Here is a 27421-nt window from a genome sequence, read left to right on the forward strand (position 1 = left end):
ATGTGCAACTTTTAGGGTCTAAATTACACACAAGTGGAATTGAATCAGGAAGGTTTTCTTTGCTTTAGTGTTTTACGGACTTCCTGTAAGTAGGAGAAGTAATTCACAAAGTGGTTTATTGATGGAAGACATGCTACAGCCTTACAACAGAATTACAAACTGGGGAGAACAGGATGTGTGGGTGGGTATTAAGAGATGCAGCCACTGAAAGGTTTATTTTTTTGTTTTTGTTTTTTTGCTTTATCCCCCGTCTCTTGGTCAGCCCTGTGGTTACTCCTGATTTGTACCCATTTAAGCATTTTGATCTTTTCAAAGTGTGAGATCCAGCCTAATTCACTTCTTAGGCAAAGTGAGGGCTCTAAGACCCTTTCATTCCCTGATCGAAGTGCCGCATTGCATGTCCTGATAGACCTTTCTGTTCATCTCTGAGGCAATAATCCTGGAGTTAGGGAGAAAGCCAGCCTGTGGACCAGGCTGGCATGAAATCTAATCCCACCCAAGTGATAGCTACAAGCCGTACTGTACCGCTGTCTCGGACATCTGTCTCCTTCTGCCTGCCTCCACCTTCAGATAAGAGAACCTCCTCAGTTACTTGCAGCAGGCGTTGTTCCAGGTTAATAGCTTCTACCTGCAGTACCCAGACACCTCTTTTAGAGAGTCAGTAATGCAGTGAGTCCAGACCATCTCCTTTCCGTAAGACGGCTGAGCCCATGATGGCTGATTACTCCAACTGCCCTCCACCACAGTTTTTCTATCACCTGGAATGCTGATTTCAACCCTAAGACTCTGATGATCTGGGTGCAAAGTTGTTTTGATTGCACTTGCTTCCTTTTTCTCTGAAATGTCAAGATTCATTGTCCAGTGAAAGGGTATCCTTTTATGGACTCTGTTACAGTCAAGGTTACATTACAAAGAAGTGCAGATGATAAAAAGAGTTCAATATGGAAATGTTTTTGCACCACTGCACTGCAAGTGTTACATTGGTTAGTGTTGTTGCCTCACAACAAGAGGTTCTGTGGTTTGATTCTCGGCTGGGGTGCTTTCTGTGCAGAGTCTGCATGTTCTCCCTGCATTTGTGTGGGTTTCTTCCATGTACTCCAGTTTCCTTCCACATTTCAAAGACATTCATCTGGAGCATTTCTCCCCAGGCCTCTGCTGAAAATAGGATCTGTCCTAGTTGGACTTTCCTGGTCAACAAATGTTAAATAAAATGCATTTGTTGGTGGATTTTACTGTTATGCATATGTTAAAGGAAATATACTTACACTGGCTATGTGGAAGCAGCAGGAAATAAGCTTGCAGTAAAATTGCATTTTCATTGTCCCTGCCCTCTAAACAGAACATAACTTTTAAGTATTTGCATCTTGTAGTGGACAGTACAGAGCTGTTCTTGGCTATTTATGCACTTCAGTTGAATATTTAAGATGGGCGTTGGTGATCAGATGCAGTAGGTTTGTTTGACAATGTTTTATACTTAGGCAGTTGGTGTAGAATATTAAGAGTTCTGATTTGTTCCCCTACAATATTACTTAAAACTTCTCTTTGCTGGTTTGTAGAAAAAATTTCAGAGGTACCTTGAAATTAATGGTAAAGGAGAACTGGAAGTTGTTTTGCAGCTTAATTATTAGGGTGATTGGTTATATGAAGTTTATACTTCTTAGCTGGGCTGGTTAAACTGTCAAGGTATTTTGGGTAACTACAACAGCGGTGGTGGTGCTGTGGTAGCGTTGTCGCCTCACAGTAAAATGCTGTCCGGGTCGATTCTCAGCTAGAGTGTCTTCTGCGTGGAGACATGCGCGAATGGGTGTTCCTTCGTTGAAGGTTGTGCGTCAGGGCTGGTAACTCTGTACATAAAAATCAACTATCAATCATTAGCGGACCGGAGTTCCGCTGTGGCGACCCCTAACCGGGAAAAGCCGAAAGACACAAACAAACAAACAGCTTTGTAAATGCTTTCAGATTATTTGTACAGTAAGGCCTGGGTATTAATTTGTTCTGGGGAACTTTACATCATACTAGAAATATTTTGCAATTTACATGTCCTTCTGCAGAAAGTTTTTTTTTTCTTTTTTGTTGACTGTAGTTTATTTCTGAAGAATATTTCATTGTGTAATGTAGACTTTCAGTAAAGTATATTGTGTTATTGAAATGCATTATTTTCTAATTTCAGTCTCCCCAGGCAGGCACAAAAGACAAGACTCTTTGTTGCTGGTTTTGTACCTCAGGCCCAATATCCTTAAGTGCCAAAATAGAAAGAAAGGGCTATACTCCAGGTAAGTACTTTGATAAAAAATTATTTATTGCGTTGTGTTAATGAAACTTTAATTTTAAGTTTGGTGAGGGTTCGTTTGTATATTTATTTACCAGGTAACTTATTGGATAACTTGACTTACATTAACACAGTTTAGCCATGACTCAGGTGACTCTTTTCAGGCATAACATAGGTACAAAGTCCAGCATAAATGTAATGTTTATATATATGTACTTTCATATGAGGTTTTATGATTTGGAAGGAACATGCATTCTTCACAAAGACAACAGAGGTCAGGACTTGAACCCTAGATCCTGATGCTATGTGGCAGAAACCTTCACCATTGTTAGCAGGGAGAAAATGTATAACATTTGCTTAGCTGCTGAAACAGTTTTTATTCTTACTGTTTCCTTGTTATTATAACTGCTACTATTAGTACTAGTAATTAATATCAGATATTTTGTGATTGTTTAGTGTTATTGTTATTATTATACATAACACAGTGTCACATCATACAGTATATTCAATCAGCAAAAGAAACAACAAAACTGCATTTACAGCTGTCCACATCAGGGGATGTTGTTCTTTATTATTCATTGCAGAGATGACTTAGTCTCTTTTAGAGGTGTTATTTCCTGCTTCTGCTGCTTCTGAAAGTACAAATTGACCTTTACTCCTTTTTATAGAGGTTCTAGAATTGGGCAACCTCTAATAGGTGGGAAATACTGATGTTAGCGAGATAGTTGTGCATCAGATAAAGAGCAGTGCATGCAGATATTGGTTCAATGAACTACATTTTAGTTGTTTAGTTTAAACATTGCATTTGTTTGTCTGTTCTATATTCCTAAGGCTTTGGCTGAATTGTAACTGTTACAAAAGTATGACAATGTAATATAGTTTTAAACTGAATAATTAAACACACAAGCAGTTGTCTGAGTTGTGCTTTTCCTTTTAGTTCTGTCTTCTCTGTGTGGTCACGGCAGACTAGGACCTCCCCCCCCCAAAAAAAAAATCTTTATTTTCTTCATTCACCTCTTACTTCTTCCTCATGTCTTGTATTGAATTTCATAGTAATTTAAAGTTTTTGTTAAAAAAGTGGATTCTGCCGTTTAATTTTGGTCCATTTATCATGCACATTAAATGTAAAAAAAATCCGTAATTTAAGTTCTTATGATATCTTTTTTAACTAATGAAGTCTTTATCCCTGACAATGTTTTGAAATGCCATATTTGTGGTAGTGTCCCCCATCTACTGGGAATGTTTTTGAACAGCAGGTTTTCTTGCACAAAATGAATGAAAACCACTGCTGAAATGTGGCTTAGTAAAATACGTGGCACATACTAAATAGGGAACGTAGAGCCTGTTGTCATCATCAAAAACTAATACACTCTCCAAAACAAGGGGTAATAAAGTTCCTCTTCCACTTAAATTCGTACACAGCTTGCATGACTTCAAAACTTCGCTTAAAAACTTTTGCCTTCAGTTCAGTATATCAAAAAAATGTGTCATTTCTGAACTCAGGCCTGTGAGATGGAGGGATAAAGCCCATATGTCAAAAATGTGTAATTTCTGAGCTTAGTCCTGTGAGATAGCGGGATAAAGCTATCTAAATGACTCAGACAACTGGCATTAGATTAATCGCATGAGACAGTAGAAGAACTGGGCAGGGGCAGAGGGGCAGAATGGATGGCTAATGCCAGCTTGCCCATCTTGGGGAAGAAGATGCTCCAGCTTTGTTGAATTTCTTGTTATTGCAGTATTCCCAAAGCTTTGGGAAAAAAAAAAGCTTTGGGAAAAAAAAAAAAACAGCGAATTAAATGGAGAACAGCATATGTATGCATTTTTATTTATTTTACATTTGTTTATCAGGAAAGTCTGACTGGGCTATTGGCCTGTTTTCAGCGGAGGCCCAGGGAGAAAAGCTCCTTTACAAAGAATTTAACAAATGAGGAATTATGTTATATATACTTACATGCATAGGTGAGGTGATAAAACAAAAAGTACTAAGGACATGGATGGTTCAGATAGGTGAGGTGATAAAACAAAAAGTACTAAGGACATGGATGGTTCAGATATAAAGTAAATAACATGAAATAGAAAAAATAATAGTCAGTCAATACATAACATACAGCAGGGAGAGATCACTCAGAGTGGGGGTATGCATAACGTCATGAATTTGGTGCAGACAAGCATGCTACTGAGTACTGCTGCAGTACAATATGTATTGACTTGACATCTTATACTAAGATGTATACTTGAAGCTGAGTACTAGAAAAGAAAGAATGGGAGGAAGATGGGGTAGTAGAAACAGAGAGAGTCGTGGTGAGGATGGGTGAAAAGTGAAAAGATGTTTGTTCAGCCAGGTGAAGTACAAGAGCAGAGTCAGTTGTTGGTGAGGTGTTCCTTCAGCAGAAGTTTAAATTTGGAAGTGTCGGTGGTATCAATTTATTGTTTGGGGTAAGGAATTCCAGTACTTAAAAAACATTGTTTTTATAACAGTGAATCCCTGTAGCTGTTGTAGGATTTGGTTATTTTTAGTAGGAGTTTGTCGGAAAATCTAAGGATTAACAGCTAGAGTAGGACTGGACTAGGTCCTTGAGAGCAGGGCAGGGCAGTTGTTTGGATGGTAGAATATATTATGAGTAAAGATTAATTGGTTGAGGTTAGAAGATTGGGTAGTTCAATCCATTTTAGTTGGTGCAGTGAAGTGCATTATAAGGGAGGTTTGTAGCGAATCTTATTTTGTTATAACAGGACTGGAGTTTATTTAAATAGTTTTTTCTGAGATTCGTGAATATTGGTGAGGCTTATAGCAGGGTGGAAAGTAAACTAGTCTTGGCTGTAGCATTTCTTTGGAGTCAGTTACAAAAGGCTTGACCCTATAGAGTGAGTCTAGTTTGATGTGAACCTTTTTGATAGTTACAGTTAGGTGTTTATCAAATCTAAGATTGTCATTGATTCTAACTCCGAGGAGCTTGGTGTGTTCAACAGGTTCTGTTAAGAGTTTTATTGGAGAAATAGATTGTGAAGGATGAGGGGTGAGAGAGATTTGTTATCAGTAAAGAGCATGAGTTTTGTTTTATTAGGATTAAGAATAATTTGAGAGTCCGAGAGGTACTTTTCAATGTCAAGGGAGGTTTTCTGGGTGGTTTGTAGGAGTTCTGGCATGGAGGTAGCTGAAAACATGAGGGAGGAATCAGCTTATTGAACAGTAACATGTTGGGTGGCTGTGAAGAGATAATTGGTGAAGATGGTGAAAAGTAGTGGTCCCAGTATTGATCTTACAGCACACCGACTGAGACAGGTAAAAGGCTAGAAAGTTCACCTTGCAATTTGACTGCCTGTTGGTGGTCAGATAAATAGCTAAGAAACCAGGAGAGGGCTGCGTGGGGAAAGGTTTATTGAGGCTAGCTCATTGAGCAGTTTCTAGTGGGAAACTGTGTCAAAAGCTTTTGACATATTGAGAAATATTGAAGTACAAGGTGGCTGGAATAATATTGAAGATACAAGGTGGCTGGAATTTCTAAGCTAGTTAATTGAAGTAGTAAAACCTAATCAGAGCAGTGGTAGTGCTATGCTTTGGTCTAAAACCATATGGGGATGTAGATAGGAGGTTATTGTTTAGGAGATGGTCAAGTAGTTGTGTATGGATGCATTTTTCAAGAATCTTAGCAATGTGGGGGAGAATAGCAACTGGCCTGTAATGAGAATTCGGTAGAGGTGCTACCTGTATGCAAAGAGATGATGAGAGAAACTTTCCACAGTTTTGGGATGCATTGTTCAGCAGTGGACTATTTGATTAGGATAGATATAGGGAAGGAGATGGCATCAGATGCCATTTTAAGAAATTCATTGGGAAGCTGGCTTGAAGTGATAGATGAGGACTTTAGTTTGGAAAGAAGTATGTTTATAGTGTTGGTTTATATTGGCTTTATTGAGAAGGATTTGAGGTTTTCTATTGCCTTTCTAGAAAAGTACTTCATGCTCTTCAATCACTAACTGCTTAACCTCTTCTGTAGAGTTGTAAATAGCTTGTGCACTACATTAGAACACACTGCACTGAAGACCTAGAGTTTATATCACTGAAGTGCAGACCCTTCTACCTAACAAGGGAGATTAACAGTGTCAGCATCACAGCAGTATACATATCTCTCAGTGCCAGCACAAACAAAGCACTAGCTAAATTATATCGGTCTATAAACAATTTGCAGAATCAAAATCCTGATGGAGTACAAATAATAGCAGGGGACTTCAATCAGGCAAACCTGAAAACAGTCCTACCTCAATACTTCCAGCATGTAGACTTTGCAATCAGAAGGGAGAATCCACTGGACAAGGTCTATACAAATATTAAGCTAGCATTTAAGGCAGTACCTCACCCCCACTTGGGTAACTGAGATCACCTTGCCATTATGCCGCTTCTGTTGTACAGACCACTGATGACCAGGGGGAACCATCAGTGAAGCAAGTGAGAGTGTGTCCAGAGGGTGCAGTCTCAGCACTACAAGACTGTTTTGAGAGTACGGGCTGGAACATCTTCAAGGCGGCCACAGTAAACCAACACATCAAGCTGGAGGAATACACTGAATCAGTGATAGGTTACATCTCAAAATGTGTTGACAAATGCGACAGTCACCAAAAGCATCATCACAAGAGCCAACCAGAAACCCTGGCTAACAAGTGAGGTGTACGAGCTCCTGAAAGCAAGGAATACTGCATTCAAGTCTAGTGATAAAGAGGCTCTTGGATTGCCAGATGTCAATTAAACAAAGGGGTGAGGGAGGCCAAAAGCAAATATGATCAAAAGATCATGAGCCACTTCTCTGAAAAAAAGGACCCCAGGTGCCTATGGCAGGGCATCCAGTCTGTAACAGATTACAGGTCCCCGTCTTCGCAGTGTGATCGTGATAAAGAATTCCTAAACAACCTCAACATCTATTTCAGTAAGTTTGAAGAAGAGAACAAGACAGCAGCAGAGAAAATCACCAACAACCAGAGTGAGGAAGAGCTCAGCCTCAACCCTGCTGATGTCAGAAGGACCCTATGAAGAGTTAACTCCAGGAAAGCAGCTGGACCTGATAACATTCTTGGAAGAGTGTCCAGAGACTGTGAGGACCAACTAACAAATGTACTCACAGACATCTTCCAACAACTCACTGAGTCAAGCCATTGTGCCCAAATGTTTCAAGTACACAAACATTATACCACTGCCAAAGAAATCACCATCTGCTAGCCTAAATGGCTGTGGTCCCGTAGCTCTTACTGCACAGTGATTAAATGCTTTGAGAGACTGGTCAAAGATGTAATAACATCCAAACTACGTACAGACTTCAGTCCACTCCAGTTTGCATACAGACCCAGTCGTTGCACAGGAGATGCCATTTCTTTGGCACTCCACTTATTGCTGGACCACCTGGAGAACAAGAATAGCTACGTCCTGCTACTTTTCATTGACTTCAGTTCAGCCTTCTCTACAGTCATCCCGCAAAATCTGATCAGAAAGCTGGTTCAGCTGGGCATCAGCACTCCACTATGCAACAGGATTTTGGACTTTCTTATAGATAGACTCCAGAAAGTGTGCATAGGCAAGAATACATCGGAGAGCATCACCCTGAACACTGAAGTCCCACAGGGATGTGTCCGAAGCCCCCTGCTTTTCACCATACTAACCCATGACTGTACTGCCAATCACAGCTCAAATCATATAATCAGATTTGCAGATAATACTACAGTTGTGGGCCTCATCAGGAATGATGACAAGACAGCCTACAGGGAGGAGGTGTATCAGTTCATAAGTTGGTGTTATAGCAGTAATCTTGCATGATTATTTCTGTGGTCTTGTTGACATTTAGTGCACTAAAATAATTGTGGACTACAGGAAGATCAACAGAGAGTGCTCTCCACTCATAATCAATGAAGCAACAGTTGAGAAAGTAAAAAGCATAACATTTCTGGGAGTGCACATTGCAGAAGACTGGACATGGTCAGCCAACCCAAATGCCATCATTAAGAAGGCGCACCAATGGCTTCACTTGCGAAGGTTGAGGAGAGCAAACCTGCCATCATCGGCTCTCATAACCTTCTACAGGGGCACCATCGAAAGTAGACTGACAAACAGCTTTACAGTCTGGTATGGAAGCTGCTCTGCTTCTGAGCATCAGTCCCTCCAGGGGGTAGTGAAAGCAGCTGAGAGGATTATCAGGAACTCCCTCCCTATAGAACAACTGCACACGTCCAGATGTCTCAGCAGGGCAAGGAAAATAACCAAGTATTGCACCCATCCTGCTTACAAGCTGTTCTCACATTTAACATCAGGACGGTGCTTTCAGTGCATACGCTGCAAAACCATGCGATTCAGAAACTGCTTCTTTCCACTAGCTATCAGGTTACTGAACTCATGGAACAGTGTCCTTCACACTGGACGTTAAGGCAGTAGTCCAACAATACTGAAATGTCTCTATGGTGCAGTATGTAACAAGGTCTTACCCACACCCAGACAGCAAAGTCAGCAGTAATCAAACTGCGTTGTCTTACTGTGTAATATAAATGTAGACCTTAAGTCAATCACTTAAGTGCAATTTTTCCAGTGAACATAAGCTAATAACCTAGTAATGAGTGACAATCTGTTAAATCAGTGCAATAATGCAAATATTTATTATTGTTGTTTCTGTTTCTGTAGAGTTTTGTGTATTATCATCATGTTAAATAGTCTATGTATTGCATGCACATTGAGTCTGAAGAGACTTAATTTTGCTAGGTTCGCACTTGTGTCAGTTGAAGTGACAGTAAATATTACTTTGACTTTGACATTAATGGAGTATCACTTTATAAAATCCGTTTAAGGATATGTGTAAATAGAATCCAACATTTTTTCCATAGTGATTTTTATTGTACTCTACTTAGTTGCATTTTATCCTTTTTTCTAATTATGTGGATTTTTCTCCTTGTATTCTACCTGTAAATAGACTTTCTCTAGTATGTTGAGATGTAAATAGATATTTAAATTTGTATGTTTATTTGGAAGAAAACAAGGAAATCACTGCCTTCACTCTCTGTACTTAAATCTTGTTATTAGTTGATCTGGAATTCCACTTTTAATGATGCCATTGCCACCTTCTAGACTGCTGCTGTAGACTGAGACATTGCTTGTTGCAGGCACCCTACAACAAAATGCTGCTGCCAAGCTAACTACCTACATTGGCAGTACATGTTGGCAGGTTTGGCTTAGTCTAGTCTGTATACTTCTAAAGACCTTCCTAAGCATCTAGATGAGGCAGGTTTCTTTTAATTTCAGATACTGGTCGATCTTTCCTTAAAATTGTGTAATTGTCTGCTTGTTTAACTTTGGTTTCTTTCCGGTAAATATGTGTAAACGTTTTCTTAAAATGGTTTTGTATTGTCTCTGCAGGTGAATCAGTTCAGATATTTGCCGAAATTGAGAATTGCTCTTCTCGCATGGTTGTGCCAAAAGCAGCCATTTACCAAACACAGACCTTTTATGCCAAAGGGAAGACGAAGGAAGTGAAACAGCTTGTGGCAAATTTGAGGGGAGAATCACTTTCCTCCGGGAAAACTGAAACGTGGAATGGCAAGCTGCTAAAGATACCACCAGTGTCGCCATCTATTTTGGACTGTAGTATCATCCGTGTAGAGTACTTGCTTATGGTAAGCATTACAGCACTTATTGATTTTGAATAGTTATAATGAATTATACATATCTTTTGCAGAAGGGGTGTAATATAACAAATGTTAACATGCCTGCAGTCAAAATTTTCCCACTAGAGCTGTTCCAGTAAGTCGGAACATGTCAAATTTAATAGAGCTGCTTTGGTCATTGCTGGAATAGAACGAGTTGTGGAGTATGCTCGTGAGATTAGTTTCACTAAAGATTCACTGACCTTGCATATTTCTATGTTGTATGAATGAATGCACACAGTACTGGGTACATTGTTTTAAAACATGCTTTGTCATGTACGTGGATTAAGATGTATTGCTTTGGAAGACAAGTTCAACAGGTGGCATTTTTGAGGATGAAGTGGGAATAGTTATTTGCTCAGTTGGACAGCCTGGGTGTCCTGCTGTGAAGAAATGTGGGGCAGCACGTGTAGGATTTTGTTTTCAATTTATTTTATAGAACCTTATATGGGGAGCTAAAACATAGCTGTGTTGCAGATTGCCTGTTATGAAAAGTTTCATTATAGAAAATGTAGGCAGCTTAGGGTGCCTATTTTATGTTCTGCCACAGACAGCTGTGAAAACCTAAACCATGTTATTTTGTAGTACACATTATAAAACTCAAGTTGATAATTTTAATATTCACATCTGCACAAATGGTGCAACTGGTTTGCCTTTGGCATTCACATTAAGAAAATAAATAGAATTACTTAGAAAAAATCTCAACAGTTGAAACTGGGCTGAAAATTGTATTTTAAGTGAAAATGTAGTAATGGGTTGAGGAAATGAAGACGGCAATAATAATAATAATATTAGTAATAACAGTAACAGCCATTCCTAGTCATAGAAACATGGGGTGTAACCTGTTGAAGTTTGCGAGCCTTCTTTCTCCTTCCTGTTATATTAAGTTTGGAGTGATAACCTGATCACCACACTCCAAAGTGTTGTTATTTCTTCAGAGTTGTTTCTGTTGCAACAATGTTTAGCATTCATAGAGCTTCCCAACTGAGTGCAGAATTATTCAGGTTACAAACACATAGTAAAATGTCTTATCATTACATTATTTTAAGTTGTGTATGTTACATGTATTTAGTCTAGGAGTTTCATTTACAAAACCAAAGTTCATACCACCATGAATTGTAGAAAATGGCCTACACCCTTAACATACCACATGTGTACTTTGACTCTGGAGCAGTTATGCCAAACTACCTTCAGCATGTCATACACCTTGCAGTTTTTGTGAAGTTCTTGGTTAAATTGAAAGAGCACAAGTTACCACCAGCACTTCTTCCATGTGTTACAAAAAATGGTTGGTTACAACTACATCATCATTGACATACTCTATAAATATTGCCTTCTGTACACTAGCATCCAAAGTTTTTTTTTGTAGTTTTGTTATAGTTCAGAGTTCGGTATAGAGAGCTGTCATCTCCATGTGACAGCCCATACTTCAGAATGAATGATGTTAATCGTGTTTCACTGTTGCAGTCATTACACTTGAGTTATCCTGCTGGCAGGCTGTCTGCAGTCGGCCTGAATTCCAAAGTCCTGGTCCGGCATCGGTTGCTGTCGCCTCTTCCCTGACGTCAGTGCGCCAGGGGTATATAAGATGCAGCCGACCCCATTTTCTTCAGTCTTTCTTGCCACGTGGTGCCCGAAGCAAAAGCACTACGCAAGTGCCTGTCTGCCGACTCCTGAGATTTTCGAAATCAAATTTCAGATCCAAAGTCTTCAATAAAGCTAAGTACCCTGTTGGGGAAACTTTTTTTTCTTGCTCCAAACCGATGTCAGAAAATTAACCATTGTATTTCTTGTGGGAAGCAAATACCTCATAAGGATTTCCAGTCTTACTGTATTCCTTGCCTAGGCCCTGACCACGATGTTGCTAGTTGTCTGTTTTGTGCTAGATTTAATCAACACACTATTAAGCGTCGGTACGATTTTGCATTTCATTACTTTGGCCGAAGGTTTAATTATATAATGCCATCGGAACAGCCAATGACCGGAGTTCATAAAAAGCGCAAGGAAAAAGAAAAGGACAGGCATCCGAGGTCCAAAATCGATGACGAAGTCTCCGCTAGGCCAGTCGCCAGTTCGCCAGTTCTCATTGAGGCGCTTTTGCAGCCCCTGACACCCGCTACCTCAGAGCCACAAGCCACTTCTGACTCCCACGTGGAGACAACTAGACCTCTGGATACTCACGGTATTGGACCTTCGGAAACTATTCTGTCAGATGGGTCCGGAACTGCTGAGCAGACATCGGCTTCTGAGTGTGTTTTCAGACCAACACAGTTATACATCAAGCCAACTTCAGCTTCCAAGGCAAAGACCAAAACAGCTTTAAAGACAAAGAAACAAGTACAGCATTCTCCTGGACAGACTTCCATGCCTAAGAAACAGATGCTCAAAATGGCTGAAGACCTAATTACTTTGATCAGGGGTTCCCATCCCCCTCCTGATAAGAGGCCTAGGCAAGACACTGAATATGATTCTTCTGATCAGGTTTCAATTTCTTCTGATTCCTCTTCAGAACAGGAATACTCTCTTCCTCCCTATGAGGATTCTGATGCTGAAGAATCTATCCCTCCAGTCTCTCCTCCTGAGGACTATTCTTTTGGGGAAACTCTGCATACCATGAGGGAGCATTTTCACTGGGAGAGCCAAGATTATTCAGAATCTGAGAAAAGGCTCAGAGATTTTCTTTTACTTCCTCAGCACAGACCTCTTGCTATTCCACCTGTACTAGACATTGTAGATGTATTTTCAGTGTCCGTCCTGTCTCCTGACCCTCTACCCCCCCTGCACCTGTTAAGCCAGACAGGTACTACAGGGTTCCAGACTCACACACATTTCTTTATAAAAACTCTGCTGCTGACCCATCAACTATTTCTCAGGGTCCCAAAGGGGTCAATGCTTCCACTGCAAAAAAAACCCCTGTTCCCTCTGATAGAGATTCTAGAGCACTGGACAGATGGGGGGGGAGTTTACACTTCTGCTACCTTGGCTGTAAGGGCTTTAAATTGTCAGTTTCATATGCTTAAATATCAGCAATACTTAATGTCACTGCTAAAACAGCAAATGTTGACAAATTCTGAATATGCTGAAAACAAGGAAATGCAGGATTTATTGCATGCGGCTGAACAAGTGGGAAAGCATACTTTGCAATGTGCTTTTGATTCACTGGAGGCCTCTTGCAGGGCCGCTGTTACAGGCTCTGTCATTCGAAGGCATGCTTGGTTAAAGGAACAGAATCTGCCTGATCATGTTAAAGCAAAATTATTGGATGCTCCATTACAGAATGATACTCTGTTTGGTGTTAAGGCAGAAGAGATGTTAAAGAAAATGGAGGATAAAGCGAAATCTATGCAGACAGTAAAGGATTTTTTACAGGTTCAGCCACCTAAATTTAGCAGGAACTAGCCTTCTAAGAATTGGTCCTTTCCTGTGTCAGACAGGCCACAAAGAGGCAGATACAGATGCCCTAGAGGCAGATCTCAGTCCCAAGGCTCATACAGGCCTAAACAATGGGGTGTTCCTTTCTCCAAAAGCAGAGAAGACAAGTCACAGCCATATAGGAAACAGTCCCAATGACTTTCCACTGCCAATGCTGAGCACTTATCTTTTGGCAGCACCCTTAGGGGGAAAGCTAGCACTTTTTTCACAAAATTGGTACATGATCACCCAGGAAAAATGGGTCTTGAATATAGTTTCTCAGGGCTACAGGTTCCACTTTCACACTCCGCCAAAGACAAAAGCTATGCCAGACCTGCTACGCAATCAATTGGCAGAGGCACAAAAGCAAATGTCCTCTCTCTTGGACATGAGGGCTATTCAGCCAGTACCACAGCAAGAGCAGGGACAAGGATTTTACTCAAGACTTTTCTTGGTACCCAGAAAGGACAAAGCTTGGAGACCAACACTGGACCTGTCTATTCTAAACACTTTTCTGGACGTTCCAACATTCAAAATGTTGACACTACAGCAGCTTCGGGCCATGCTGGGCAAGAAGGCTTGGCTAGTAACTTTGGACCTCAAAGAGGCATACCTGCATGTCCCAATCAGACAAACGTGCAGAAGAAACCTCAGATTCATAGCTGGCTCAATGCACTACCAATTCTCTGCACTGCCCTTTGGCTTATCTACTGCGCCCAGGGTCTTCACAAATTGCCTGGAACCATTAATTGCATTTTGCAGGCAAAGAGGAATTCAGATATATCCCTACTTGGACGACTGCCTTATTCAAGCAGAGAGCAAAGACATAGCATCTGGCATTTGTCAAAAGATTACTAATTTGTGTAGGGTACACAGTAAACAAAAAGAAATCAAAACTAGTACCCTCTCAAGAGGTAATATTCCTGGCTGCAAGCTTAAATACAACTGCCCGGATGGCTTATCTCACGCCAGACAAACAAAGGCAACTGACTTCTTACTTCGAAAAGATGGGGACAAAGACCCAGTTACCTGCAAGAAAAAATCTGCAGGCTTTGGGGTTCATGGTATCCTGCATTCTGCTAATTCCATATGCAAGACTGCATATGAGGAAGCTACAATGGTACCTAAAAAGTGTTTGGACTCAACATTGCCACAGTCTGGAAACATTAATTACCCTCATTCCCTGCCTGCAACAGGAGTTTCGATGGTGGGCACTGGCCTGTCACCACAACAAGGGACAGCCATTCACTTTACCCACAGCCAGGCAGACGCTAATGCATTGGATTATGCCTGGGGGGCCCACATGACAGGAAAATGTATTTAGGGCACGTGGCCCGCAAGCCAAATGCATCTTCATATCAATCAAAAAGAGATGCTAGCCGTACAGAATGCCCTGACAGCCTTCAAGGACCTACTCCATCCAGGACAACTGTTGATAAAGATGGACAATACTACAGTCATGTGGTACATAAACAAGCAAGGGGGCACACATTCCTACCCCCTCTGCAGACAAGCCATGACTTTGTGGAACACAGCATTGACTTATCAAGTGCACCTGCAAGCACAATTCCTGCCAGGGAGGACAAATACTCTGGCAGACGAACTAAGCAGAAACCTCATGGACCCTCACGAGTGGAAACTAGATCCACAAGTCTTCAGCATGATAACAAGGAAATGGGGATGCCCAGACCTAGATCTGTTTGCCTCCCCATACAACTGCCAACTACAGAGAATTTGCAGAAGGACTATCACAAACAAGCATGGTAGGTGGATGCTCTATCATTCAGCTGGAAAACCCTTATAGTATATGCCTTTCCTCCTATGCCTCTCCTCCCCAAGGTACTCCTAAAGGTCAGACAAGAGAAGCCAAAAATGATACTGATTGCCCCAGACGGGCCACGCCAGCACTGGTATCCAGTCCTAAAGAGCTTGTCTCAAGGCCCAGCCTGGACTTTACCTCAAATTCCTCATCTACTGACCCAACAAAACAATCAGATCCTGCACAGCCAACTCAGAACCTTAAATCTGGCTGCATGGCAGATAATATAAACTCAAAGTACACCTCTCTCTAAAGCAGTTATGGATGTTATTTTGGAGGCCAGGTGGCCCAGCACCAGAAAGTCTTATGCAGAAAAATGGAAAATATTCTGTGCTTGGAACCAGGCACAAGGAATTGACATGCTTGTTCCAAATATTCCTCAGATTTTACAATACCTAACTGAGATGCTGGACAAAGGCCTATCCTTCTCATCAATTAAGATCCACGCCTCTGCCATTTTCAGCTCATTACAATACGGAACCGCCTATTTTTTCACATCCACTGCTAAGGCAGTACCTCAGAGGGGCTAAAAACATAACACCTCCAAGGAGAGCAACGATGCCTACATGGGACCTCAATTTTGTTTTGGAAAAACTCACACTGCCTCCTTTTGAGCCAGTCAACACAGCCAGGATAAAATTATTATCATGGAAAACAGCTCTGCTCCTAGCAATTACTTCAGCAAGAAGAGTCTCAGAGTTACAGACATTAATGGCTGTGGAACCTTTTATTATTTTCAATCCGGACAGGATTTCTCTAAGGACGAACCCAACATTTATGCCTAAGGTAGTGTCCAGTGTGGCTCTTAATCAAACCATTCGTTTACCTACTTTTTTATCCAAACCCACAGAATAAAGGGGAGAGACTTCTGCATTCTTTGGACATACGCAGACAGCTACGCTTCTACTTGGACAAAACTAAAGCTTTCAGAAAGACTGAGCAACTTCTAGTGGCATATGCTGCAGGATCACAAGGAAAGTCTATCTCTAAGCAGACTATTTCAAAATGGATAGGCCACTGCATTTGTTTCTGCTATTCACAACATGGCAAATCAGTGCCTAAGGGCATTAGGCCACACTCAACCAGAGCAGCAGCCACTTCAGCAGCCTTTCTCAGAGGAGTACCAACCAAGGATATTTTGGAGGCTGCAACTTGGACTTCAGTTCACACATTTACAAAGCACTACCACTTACCTCTTTACTCTAAATCCAGAGCAGGCTTTGCCACTGCAGTTCTGCAGGGCCTCATAGCCACTCCTAATTCTATTTAGACCCAGCCACCCAACCTCAGCTTTGGGATTCAACCCAAGTGTAATGACTGCAACAGTGAAACACGAACATAGTACAGTTGTGTACCTACCGTAAATGTAGATGTTCGAGTGTATACACTGTTGCAGTCCAGGTTACCCACCCATCATCCCCCTTTCTTTGCTGGGACTTATCTGTACTTCTCTATTCTATACGACCTATGCGGTGTATTTGCTTGTAGATGAAGGTAATGTTTATGTTAGTGCATGCTTTTTTATAAGCATTATTTTTAGCCTACCTTTTTGGGGGCACCTGGCATCTGGGGCAAGAAAAACTGAAGAAAATGGCATTGGCTGCATCTTATATACCCCTGGCGCACTGACGTCAGGGAAGAGGCGACTGCAACTGACGCTGGACCAGGACTTTGGAATTCAGGCTGACTGCGGGTAGCCTGCCAGCAGGAAAACCCAAGTGTAATGACTGCAACAGTGAATACACTTGAACATTGACATTTATGGTAGGTACACAACTGTACTTTCAGAATCCTCACAAGCATTTGTTTTGTCCGCTGAGGTTTTCTCTACTCCCACCTGGTAGTAGTGCCACCTTTGGGCAGTTAGCAAGCTGACCACATTCAGCAAGTTTGGGGTTGCTGTCTCACCTACACCATCCTCAGCGCTTCCTAACTCATCCATTGTGTTTTTAGGGCTACAACATTAATACTAAATGTTTTCTACACAATATGTCATCAGACTGATTTAGTCTACCTTCATAATGCCTACAGCAGGCCCTTTTAAAGCTTTAATAGCATCACCTACTCATCTCATCTTTCCCAAAACCACATTGATTTAGGTCCTTCAGTTTCATGGCATAGAGTACTTTATATGGAACATAGAACCTAGTAAAAATTCAGCTTAAATTTCCCTCTCGTATCTAGCTACAGGATCTCACAGTATTGTCAAAGATTAATTACCACTGTGGATTTTATTAATACAACTTGCTTATACAACATATCTTTTACAGTGGTACAGACATACTAATAGTTTATCATTATTGGTAGTAGAAATCTATTTCCTGAGATGGAAGGTCTCTTCTACACTTCATTTTGGCCTGGCAGTATAACACAGAGCCAGGGGTATGATGAGCTGCTAATACATTTTATCAGGTAGCCCTGGGGTTGATTCTCCCCTTGTCTTTTTGGGCATTGAACAATTCAGACCATATTTTATAAGCGTATGTGTTTGAGTTCAGTAGGCTTGCATAATTTTAACAAATGAATGAACTAGGAAAAAAGAACTTGCAATATTAACAACGCATGCAGTTGTCTCAGTCTGTATTAGTGCTTCTAAGAGAGCACCACGTCCTCCCATGATTTTTTAATGTTGTGTCATAATTCATCACAGTTGCTGTTGTATAACTCATACCATCCATCCATTTGTCTTTTTATATGGTTACTGCTAGATGCATTAATTGTTTGAAGGCAGACCATGTGCTTCCGCAACATTTACCCATCATCCTATTATGTGGCAGTCCTCTGTCTTCCCTTGAACAAATTCTCAAACGTTTTTCCAAATGATTTGTTTTCTGAGTAACTATGTAGAACCAGATTAGCTGCATACTATTCCTTTCTCCAACTCTGTATTACAATGTATGTTGCAAGGACAGAAATATTTGGGAAATTGTTAGTGACTTCCTTAAAACTTATATTCTGAGCACTCGGGAGGAAACTGCTGATGGATGTTAAGATACAATTCTGTAGTCATCAACATGGGTGTTATTTTAATGTAATTAAATAAACTGTCTGGTCTCCATAAAAATTGGTTATCTGCACAATTGACAGACCAGGAGACCCGAAGGTGGTCATCCATTTATCTACTCAGGAAGGGGTAATAATGTTACATTTAGTATCACGCATGTGGTAAGGTCGGTGATTACATGGTTATGTTTGGTTTCAGGTGTATGTGGATATCCCTGGAGCAATGAATTTGTTCTTAAATTTGCCACTTGTCATTGGTACAATACCCTTGCATCAGTTTGGCAGTCGGACATCCAGTGTTAGCAGTCAGTGTAGCATGAACGTGAACTGGCTCAGCCTGGCACTGCCTGAAAGACCTGAAGGTAAATATATGTTTATGATACAATATTAGAGAGTCACACTGTTGGTTTATGCTGGCCATGTGATTGTGAAGCATGAAGTATAGCATATTTGTTATATGCTAACTGTGCATTAAAATCTGATAACGCATTGTAAAACTTTGCAGGTGTCAGCATTGTATTTATCATTCCAGATTACAGTGTACCACTGAGGGTTAAGGCTTTTACATGCTACCAAGTTTCATCTTATAGTTCTAGGTTTGATTCCTGCAATCTGTTATCTGTATACTGTAAGACTTTGAGCAAGTCACTTAATCAAGCCATTGCACAATGGTTCCTCATGAAAAGAGGTGTGCCTTCCCCAGAGAACAATTATTTAATATTTTTAGTATCCAGTCAGTTTCATATCAGCCACAGTAGCAAACGGTACAGCTAATTGAATTTAGTGTGTGCTTTAAAAGCATTTTATTGTTACTTTTATTTTTCCCATCAATGTTTACACTTTTTTTATTGTATACCAAAGAAATGCCGAAAGGCAAATTTTGGTTCCTCTAAACTACCTGTGGATTTACTTGCAGTGTGCATGTTAAGTGATGGACAAGCCATCCCATGCTGCGCTAGTTCTTTACCTTACATTTGCTGTGCCTTTGTCTGGCTTCCCATAATTGACCAGGATAAACTTGAGTATTGGAGAAATGTCATTTCCACTGTTATTTTCACCTGGAGAAACGGGATGACATGCTTCATTTGTTTTTCTTTTTTTATTACTGTTTTACTTATGTTTTGGGTTACTGTAAATATCCCACTGTTAATTTCAGGAGCATGTTAAGGGTACTGAAATATTAATTTACCTGCTCAAAAGTCCTGCACTATGCAGAGGCTGTGATAATTAAATGCACATTTTATGTAGTCAGTTCTTATACAACCATTCTGTGTGCATCATTTTGCAAAGCTTGCAGTGTGTGTGTATTTGTTGGTATGTGTGTGCGTGCATTTGTGTGTGTGTGACTTTATTGTGAATTGTTCAGTGTTTCCTTGACTGTTTATTGCATCTTTTAGGTATGTTATTTAGTATCAGCAATGCATTACTTATTACATTATTTCTTATTTATAATATTACACTGTTTGTTTTTATTGTTAGTATGTGCATGTGTTAACAAGTGCTTAATTTGTTTAAGACTGCTGTCTAGGCATCTTATTGAAATGATTGTCCCTCTTTCACAAAAAAGGCTGATGTGCAAAAAAAAAAAAAAAGAATTTTTAGTGTGGAACTTAATGAAGCATACGTGTACTAAATACTTTTAAGTGAGTGTCTTGCAGCTATATTTACCATTCACTTTCTTCATCAGTTATCCACATGCATATTTTTTTCTATTATGGCCATTTCATATCTTCTGCTACACTTTTTTTTTAACCCCTGAAGTGTCAGTTTAATATGAGAAGACATGCTTGTTGCTTCTGAGAGTTAATGCATGGCAGTGTCAGCACACTCTGTTACATTGTTATAATTTTATGGTAACTTGGGCCAATGTTTTCATACTTGGTGCTTGATCTCATCAGAAACTCCTTTAAGAGCAATCTTTTTGACTTTGACAACATACACCATGCACAAGTCTGTTGCACATTACGCTTTCTAAGCATTTTCCAGTCTGTACATTCTCAGCCTGTATGGCTGTAGTGTGTACTCACAAATACTCTTGTGCCAGTTAGCTAAGGTTTGGGATTTAAATGCATCTGTAAAGAAGTCTGTACCATTTCTTTGAACATTTTCTTTTCTTTTCAGATAGCTTAGTACTGTGAAATGATGCAGTAGTGTGTGAGTTTTGGCAACCGTTACCCTTGCAGCACATGTACTATCATTTGGGAGTCGGTGTCTTTTTAATACAGCCCTACTCAGTATAAGATGTCAGGCCTTCCCTGGTGGTTTTAGAATCATTAATATGGTAACCATGCCCATCCATTTTGAGTTATATCTGTTCAGCCATTTTACTTAGTCTTTTCTGTCATATCCAGTCTAGTATTTAAGTACTTATTCCTGACGTCTTAAGGAAATAACCAAGGCTTTCGCAACAACATGGCATCTGCCCATAATTCTAAAACAGTTTTGTTTTTTTGTTTTTTTTGTTCATGTAGCTACAAATCACATAAAATGGTTTTATCACATTTGCATTCAGTTGCCTTGGAAAGTTACATTATTTACCTTTATACAACAGATTGAGTCTCATCTGCATCAAAACTTTGATGTGTTTTTATTATTTGTTTAAATAGCCACATTTTCTCATGTAATTGTTTCAACTAAAGTTTCAAAACTTTTTTTTTTGTAAAAACAAAAAAAAAATGAAACACAAACTGTAGAAATCACAAAAAAAAATGTCCAGAGTGCAAGCAAAACTCTTATTTAATGAAATACAGTGAAGCGTTTTTCGTTTGTAAAATAACGAACTTCATCAGACTAAAACAGTGTTAAACCACAACAGAACTTCTTAAGTAGCATTTTATTAGCCAACCCTACACTAGGAATCGTAGTAATAGTAATAATAACATGGATAACGGCAACGATTTTCATCCAGGTTCCAGGCGGGATTTTTACATGCCATCCAGGAGGAATCAGAGGGGTGGGGGGAGGGTTTCAAGCATGGGGTCGGTTCAGGAGGGCGAAATATTGACTAATTTAAGTAATGTTAATACTAGTCACAGTAATCATGGTGGTGCACATGTTCCTTCTATTATTACGAATACAGAGAGAGATTTTAAGGTTTACAATTTCTCTGAAACAATTATTGATGAAGAACTTGTCATTTTATTAAGTAAGGGAGTCACGTTTGTTCCAGCTACTGGTGCCAGTTTGGCCTTGGTGCTCATTGATCTAAAAGTTAAATTTCAAAATCTTGTTCGGGGAAGGACATGGTCAAGATAATGCAGAATTCAGTATCAGCAGTACCTTCAACCCACCTCTGCATCCGGCTTTGGTATTTTTTGAAAAAATATGTGAGTTGGATATTAAACACTTACTAATTCAGAAAAATAGTACTTTAAAGGATAATTTAAATGGGAAGGAAAGGTATTTACTTACTTATTTATTGCAACACAAGATCAGGATCATGAAGCCGGATAAAGGGAGTGGGCTTGTAATCATGGACATCCATGATTATGAGAGTTTAGCACTGACACGTATGAAGAAGTTACTAGAAATGAGTTGAATATGGCCTATAAGAGAATCCCTATTGCTCTGAATGATATGTTTTTGGAAAATAATTACTATTGACATTTATAATTATTTGAACATTATTTCATCCAGTATTCCACCTATATTTGCTACTCCAAAAATACATAAGGATGTAACCACTCCACCTGTACGACCTATAGTGGATGGTCGCAATTTCATTACATATTCTTGTGGATTTCTTGATAGTAGATTAAAGAAGTTTTTGGATGGGCAAGTACAGATATGCAAGGATTCTTGGCACTTTTTAAGCTTGATGAATGGTATTGAATATATCAGGTTTTGTTCTTGACAGTGGATGTAAAGGATCTGTTTTCTGTCATACCCCAACAGGAGGGTCTTCAGATTGTAGAGCAGTTTCTATTTGAACAAGCCGTGCCACAATCAGAAATCAGTTTATATGTTGATCTGTTTGACATTGTATTTTCCAATAACTTCTTAATATTTAATAACAGCTACTGTCTTCAAAAGGTAGGAGTTGCGATGGGATCACCTTCTAGGACCATTTTCATCAATTTAGTTATGGCAGGATGGGAAAAGAAATATGTCCTGGGAGGCAATTATGCTGATAACATTATGTTGCATCTCCTTTATCTGGATGAGATATTTATCGTATGGAAAGGTGACCAACAATCTTTGGAACAATTTTTAGGATATATTAGTAACACGACACAGTATTTAAAATTCACACATGCCATAGATGAGCAAGAAATAAACTACCTGGATGTTAACCTTAGTAAGGATAGAATTAACCAAAGATTTATTGCAAAAATACACAAGAAACCAACTTACTCTAACTCTTTCCTGCATTTCATAAGCTCCCATCCTTTATCGAATACGAAAGCAGTAGTTAAAAGGACAATTTGTCCGTGCTGCTAAAATGGTTAGCTTGGAAGCAGATTTTATTTTTGAGTGCAGGCATCTCACAGAGATGTTCATAAGTGGGGGTTATTCTGTTTATTGCATGAAGTATATACTGAGGTTAGCCGTAAAAGGAATAATGGACATTTTTTACCAATCCTAAATCAACAGGTGAACCAGGTGTATATATACAAAAGGAAGATAATCATATAGATTATAATGCAACCTTCCTTACAACATTTAATACTCATTTTTATGAGATAAAACCAGTAATTTTAAAGAATTGACATTTAATCGAGGTTGAAGCACCTGTTATTAATAAATTTAAGGATGGTGTAAAAATGATAGCCAGGAGAGGCACGAATTTAAAAACTCTTCTTGAAATGTGTCAAATAACAAAAAAAACACCAAGTAAAAGGCATAAAAATGTGGAATGTGTAATTTATGCAAGCATATGTATGAGGATAAATATGTTCAAATTAATGGTCAGAAATGTATATGGTAAACTAAATTGTAATTCGAAAGGGCTGGTATACGTGGCAATGTGTAAGCACTGTCCAGCTTATTATATAGGGAGGACTACTAGAACCCTAAAAGAAAGAGCATATGAGCACCTATATGCCATTAGAAAGATGACTTATTGCACTTGCAAAATATGGTGAACATGCATTAAAATTTTGTGCTGTCCAACAGGTCCATGAGCAACTTTGGGGGGGGGGGGGCATGGATGCTGCATTTAGAAAGAGCAGAATTAATCTGGCAACTAAAACTACATTCTTATGTATGGCCAGGTGTGAATGACTACTGTGCAGTCAGTAGTATACTCAGGCTAAAAGCATTACTTAGGTGAGATAATTTGTAAGCTGGTGTTAATTATTGCTGACCTGTGTTAGGGGAGTGATTTAATAAGTATATTTACTTATATATATATATATGTATATATATATATATATATATATATATATATATATATATATATATATATATATATATATATATATATATATATTTTATATATATTTTCATATAACAAGAAATATTTTAATTAATAATCAACTAGGATGTCTTTAGATTATTTATTGATGAAGGAATTTAGTTAATGTATTTTATATATGTGCTATATATATATATATATATATATATATATATATATATATATTTTTTTTTTATTTAAAATTTTGTTATGACGTTTCCTTTCTAGTCTAAGGCGGGCTTATAAAATGCTGTTTAAGAAGTTCAGTTTTGGTTTAATACTATTTTAGTCTGAAGTTTGTTATTTTACCAACGAAAAGTGCTTCACTGTATTTCATTAAGTAAGAGCTTTGCTTGTACTGTAGCTTTTTTTTTTTTTTTTTTTTGTGCTTTACTCCATTCTTGGTTCATTTGTTCTCAGTAAGCAGCCCCCGCTTAACGGTACAGAGTCTAGACATGCAACACAAAAACTTTAGTGGAAGAATTTGCCACCTTGCTCAGCGATGGTTATACTAATTGCCCCAAGATTAAATTTGTTGGTACACTTCCATTTGTCAAGCTACGGCTTGAAGGATACCAGTGTGTTACAGTGTTTGAAATGCAAGGGGGGCTTGTTCCATAAACATGGGATTCTTTGAGTGAGGAACATTGGAATGGTCTTGCTTATGGTGTAATGAAGACTGAGGCCTGTGAAACAATTGTTTTTAGTGTCTGCAGTGTTTCTGAGGTGGCGGAGGTCTAGGCTTTCTCATTAGCCAAAAGACAAAGCAGAGATTGCCACTTGTCAGTACAAGACAGAGATGTAAGAAATGGTTGTAAAGTCTGTCCATGTAGCCAAGGCAACAGTCTTGCTTTTTCAAGTTAGAAAATGTTGTGGTCTTTCTAGTTATCCAAGGAGTTTGGAGGGGTGAAGAATTTAATGAGTTTAAGAAGGCAGGTTATGCTTCTCATGAATTCAAATTTGATTATCACCACTTTCATGTTTTAGGAAATAGACTATGATTTTACAGATAATGGTGGTGAAACTAATAGGACGGCAGCTGTCAGGGACTGTGTTGGAGTGTGGAATGACAGAACAGCATCCATTCTGCAAGAGGACGGGTGCATATCCCGTGGAACAGATAAGTCTGAAAAAGTTTAGAATGCGGGTCAACAAAGTAATAGTTTGTACCTTGTATATTGTCTAGGACCATAGAGCTTTTGTGTTTGGTTTCAGATAGTTTCTAGAATATTTTTCATGTTGGTTTGGGGAAAATAAGAGTTTAGTGTTTAAAAGGAGGTAACATGAGTGAACTGAATGGGTGAATTGGAAACTGAATTTTCAACTCTTAAGGGGTGAAATTGGACTGAATTTGTCAGCTAGGACATTCACTGTGTATTCTTTGCTAGGATATTTACTATTGCTTTCTGATCAGAATAGGTAGCACCTTTCTAATGGAGCATGGAGCAGTGGTTGGTGTTACTTTTAATACTCCTAATGTAGATGGAGAAAAATCTTATGGTTATCGATGGAGTTAGAAGCTACTTTTACGTTCATATGCTCCCGATATTACCCTAATGGTGTACTTGAGTTGTTTTCTGCTAGCCTGTTTGTCTCTTACCATGGTGGAAGGGGGAATCATTTATTTGGGGATTCTACAATAGGGATTTATCTTTGAATTTCTCTTAAAATTAAAATGGGAGCAGTGTTCTCTATTTGTTGGTGTAGATGGACAGTCAGATGTACGTGTGGCGATCTTAATGACGGAGTTAGTGGTGCATGCTTTTGAATTTCTTCACCCTGGAATAATCTCTGAATGTGGTAGCAATGAGCAGGATAGTGGAAATGTAGAGGGTGAGGATGACAGTTTGGTGATCAGATTTGATCAAGAAGAGCACGGCATTAGTAGAGGTGCAGGTAGAGGCAGCATTTTCATGGGCAAGGTCAAGTAGGTTGTCACTTCTGGTGGGAACTTGGACTGTTTCCAGTTAATGGATGACTAGTCTGGCACCCAGATTGTGCAAATTTGGAATTTATAGGTATAGAGCTCAGCTTACTGAGGTTATCATGGTCATTAAGAGACACTGAGGAGGATCTTTTGGCTGGCAGTAGTGTATTTGACTTTTATTTAGTTTGGGAATTACTGAACAGTTTATTCAGTCTGTGACATGACAGAGATTTGGTGCGAGGCAGTAGTGGAACAAATACGTAAGGATACTTTACCACTGCTCCCAGATGGTCTGAACAAGTGACCGGCATAGTCCGCTGGTTAGCAGTATATTCAAAACAAATTTCAGTAATTACCCAAGTATGTGAGAGTCTTGAGTGTTAGGAAGACCACAAGATCAGGTTGAGAGTGCGCAGAAATTCACTGTGTTCATTCATTTTAACAATTGATCCTTAACCTGCCTTTTTTAGAAAAAAATCATTGTATAATTCTATTAAAATAGTCACTTATTATAGTTATTGTATAATACCATTTTGTTAATGGAAATCATTTAATACTGTCATTTTATTTTTTGTAATAATTAGTTCATTGCATTTTGATTTGTCATATTTAAGCCTTGTTAGTTCCCTCATATAATTTCAAACTTATTGCCTTGCAAATGTTTGTATTTATTGTTATCCAAAAGTCATAATGTGTGATCATTACAGAGTGAAACTGCAGAAGTAATTTTAAAATGCAAGTATCTCTGAAAGGCTGTTACTCAGATATTTCCTTTTCTGATTAATACCGTACTCATGCAATACCCTAACCTGCTGGGTCTATATCACTTTATCAAAGACCCTATTTAGCGAATCGCCATTTGTCAAACCCACTTAATTGAAAGCGAATTTCAACCGAAGCATCTCTTCAGTGAATTTTTTCCCTGGGAAAGTAGTTGGCCATCATCAAGAATTTGCCCTTTTCTCCACTGTTGTGCAGTCTCTGATTTGGTATATTTAGTTAGGGGATGTGTGGGAGGTGCAGCCCCTCACATTGGGGGGTGGGGGGGGCAAAGCCCCCACTTTACTGGGTTTTAAATTTTGTAGTTTTTGTGATGGTTGGTAGGTGGTTGACTAGTTTCTTTCCCAGGGAAAATATTCGCTGAAGAGATCCTTTGGCGAAATTAGCTTTCAATTAAGTGGGTTCAACAAATAGTGATTCTCTAAATAGTGTCTTCAGTAAAGTGATATAGACGCAGTCTTCTGTCTTAGATAGCTTAAGGTTATTTTCTTCTCATCTACTGCACCGATATACTTTTTCACCTTACCTTTTTTTTTTTTTTTTCATTTTGCTCATTTCTGCTGCTTCTCAACTGGAGATGTCTGAAGATGTTGTTGAAATCTTGTTATCTCAATGTACACCTTGTCTAGCAACATTAGTAAACAGAGTTCAGAGCTGTCATAAAACAGGCATCTTCTGTCAGTAAATGGGTACTTGTCTGTGTAGTCTGTATTTTCAGATCTCTATCTTAAAGGTATTTTCTTAGGCTGGGTATAAAACAATGCAACTCCATAATAAATGTGGTGAATAAACACACAGTCAGTCTGACATAATTCCCCGCACAAGAACTTTACTAGTAGGTCATCCAGTTAGAAAGTTTTACAATGGAAAGAGTTTAATGGTGTTTGTGTGTGTGTGTGTGTGTGTGTGTGTGTGTGTGTGTGTGTGTGTGTGTGTGTGTGTGTGTGTGTGTGCGTGTGTGTGTGTGTGTGTGTGTGTACACGTGAGTGCCAAGATTGACAAGACTGTCTGTATACAAGAAATGGTAGTTGTTGGCAGTGGCATGAGGTCCTTTGATGGCTGTAAGGCGAGTAGTATCTTATTAAGGATTCTTGTTAAAAGATGGGACAAGCTTTCATGCATTAACATGGTCCTGCTTTA

The 27421-nt window shown here is 39.2% G+C and overlaps 1 protein-coding gene across 3 annotated transcripts in view; it reads left to right on the forward strand.

The window, feature by feature from the left end:
• The window catches only part of LOC122800808 (arrestin domain-containing protein 3-like), a 45578-nt gene that overhangs the window by 11136 nt on the left and 7021 nt on the right, over positions 1–27421 (forward strand). For all 3 annotated transcript variants that reach the window (XM_044070086.1, XM_044070087.1, XM_044070088.1), the window contains exons 4-6: positions 2171–2273; positions 9660–9916; positions 18379–18541. In XM_044070086.1, coding sequence (XP_043926021.1) covers positions 2171–2273; positions 9660–9916; positions 18379–18541 — 523 coding nt within the window. The remainder of the gene's footprint in view (positions 1–2170; positions 2274–9659; positions 9917–18378; positions 18542–27421) is intronic.

Source organism: Protopterus annectens, chromosome 4.part1 (assembly GCF_019279795.1).
Source record: "Protopterus annectens isolate FY-2018-M chromosome 4.part1, PAN1.0, whole genome shotgun sequence".
NCBI classification, from domain to species: Eukaryota; Metazoa; Chordata; order Ceratodontiformes; family Protopteridae; genus Protopterus; species Protopterus annectens.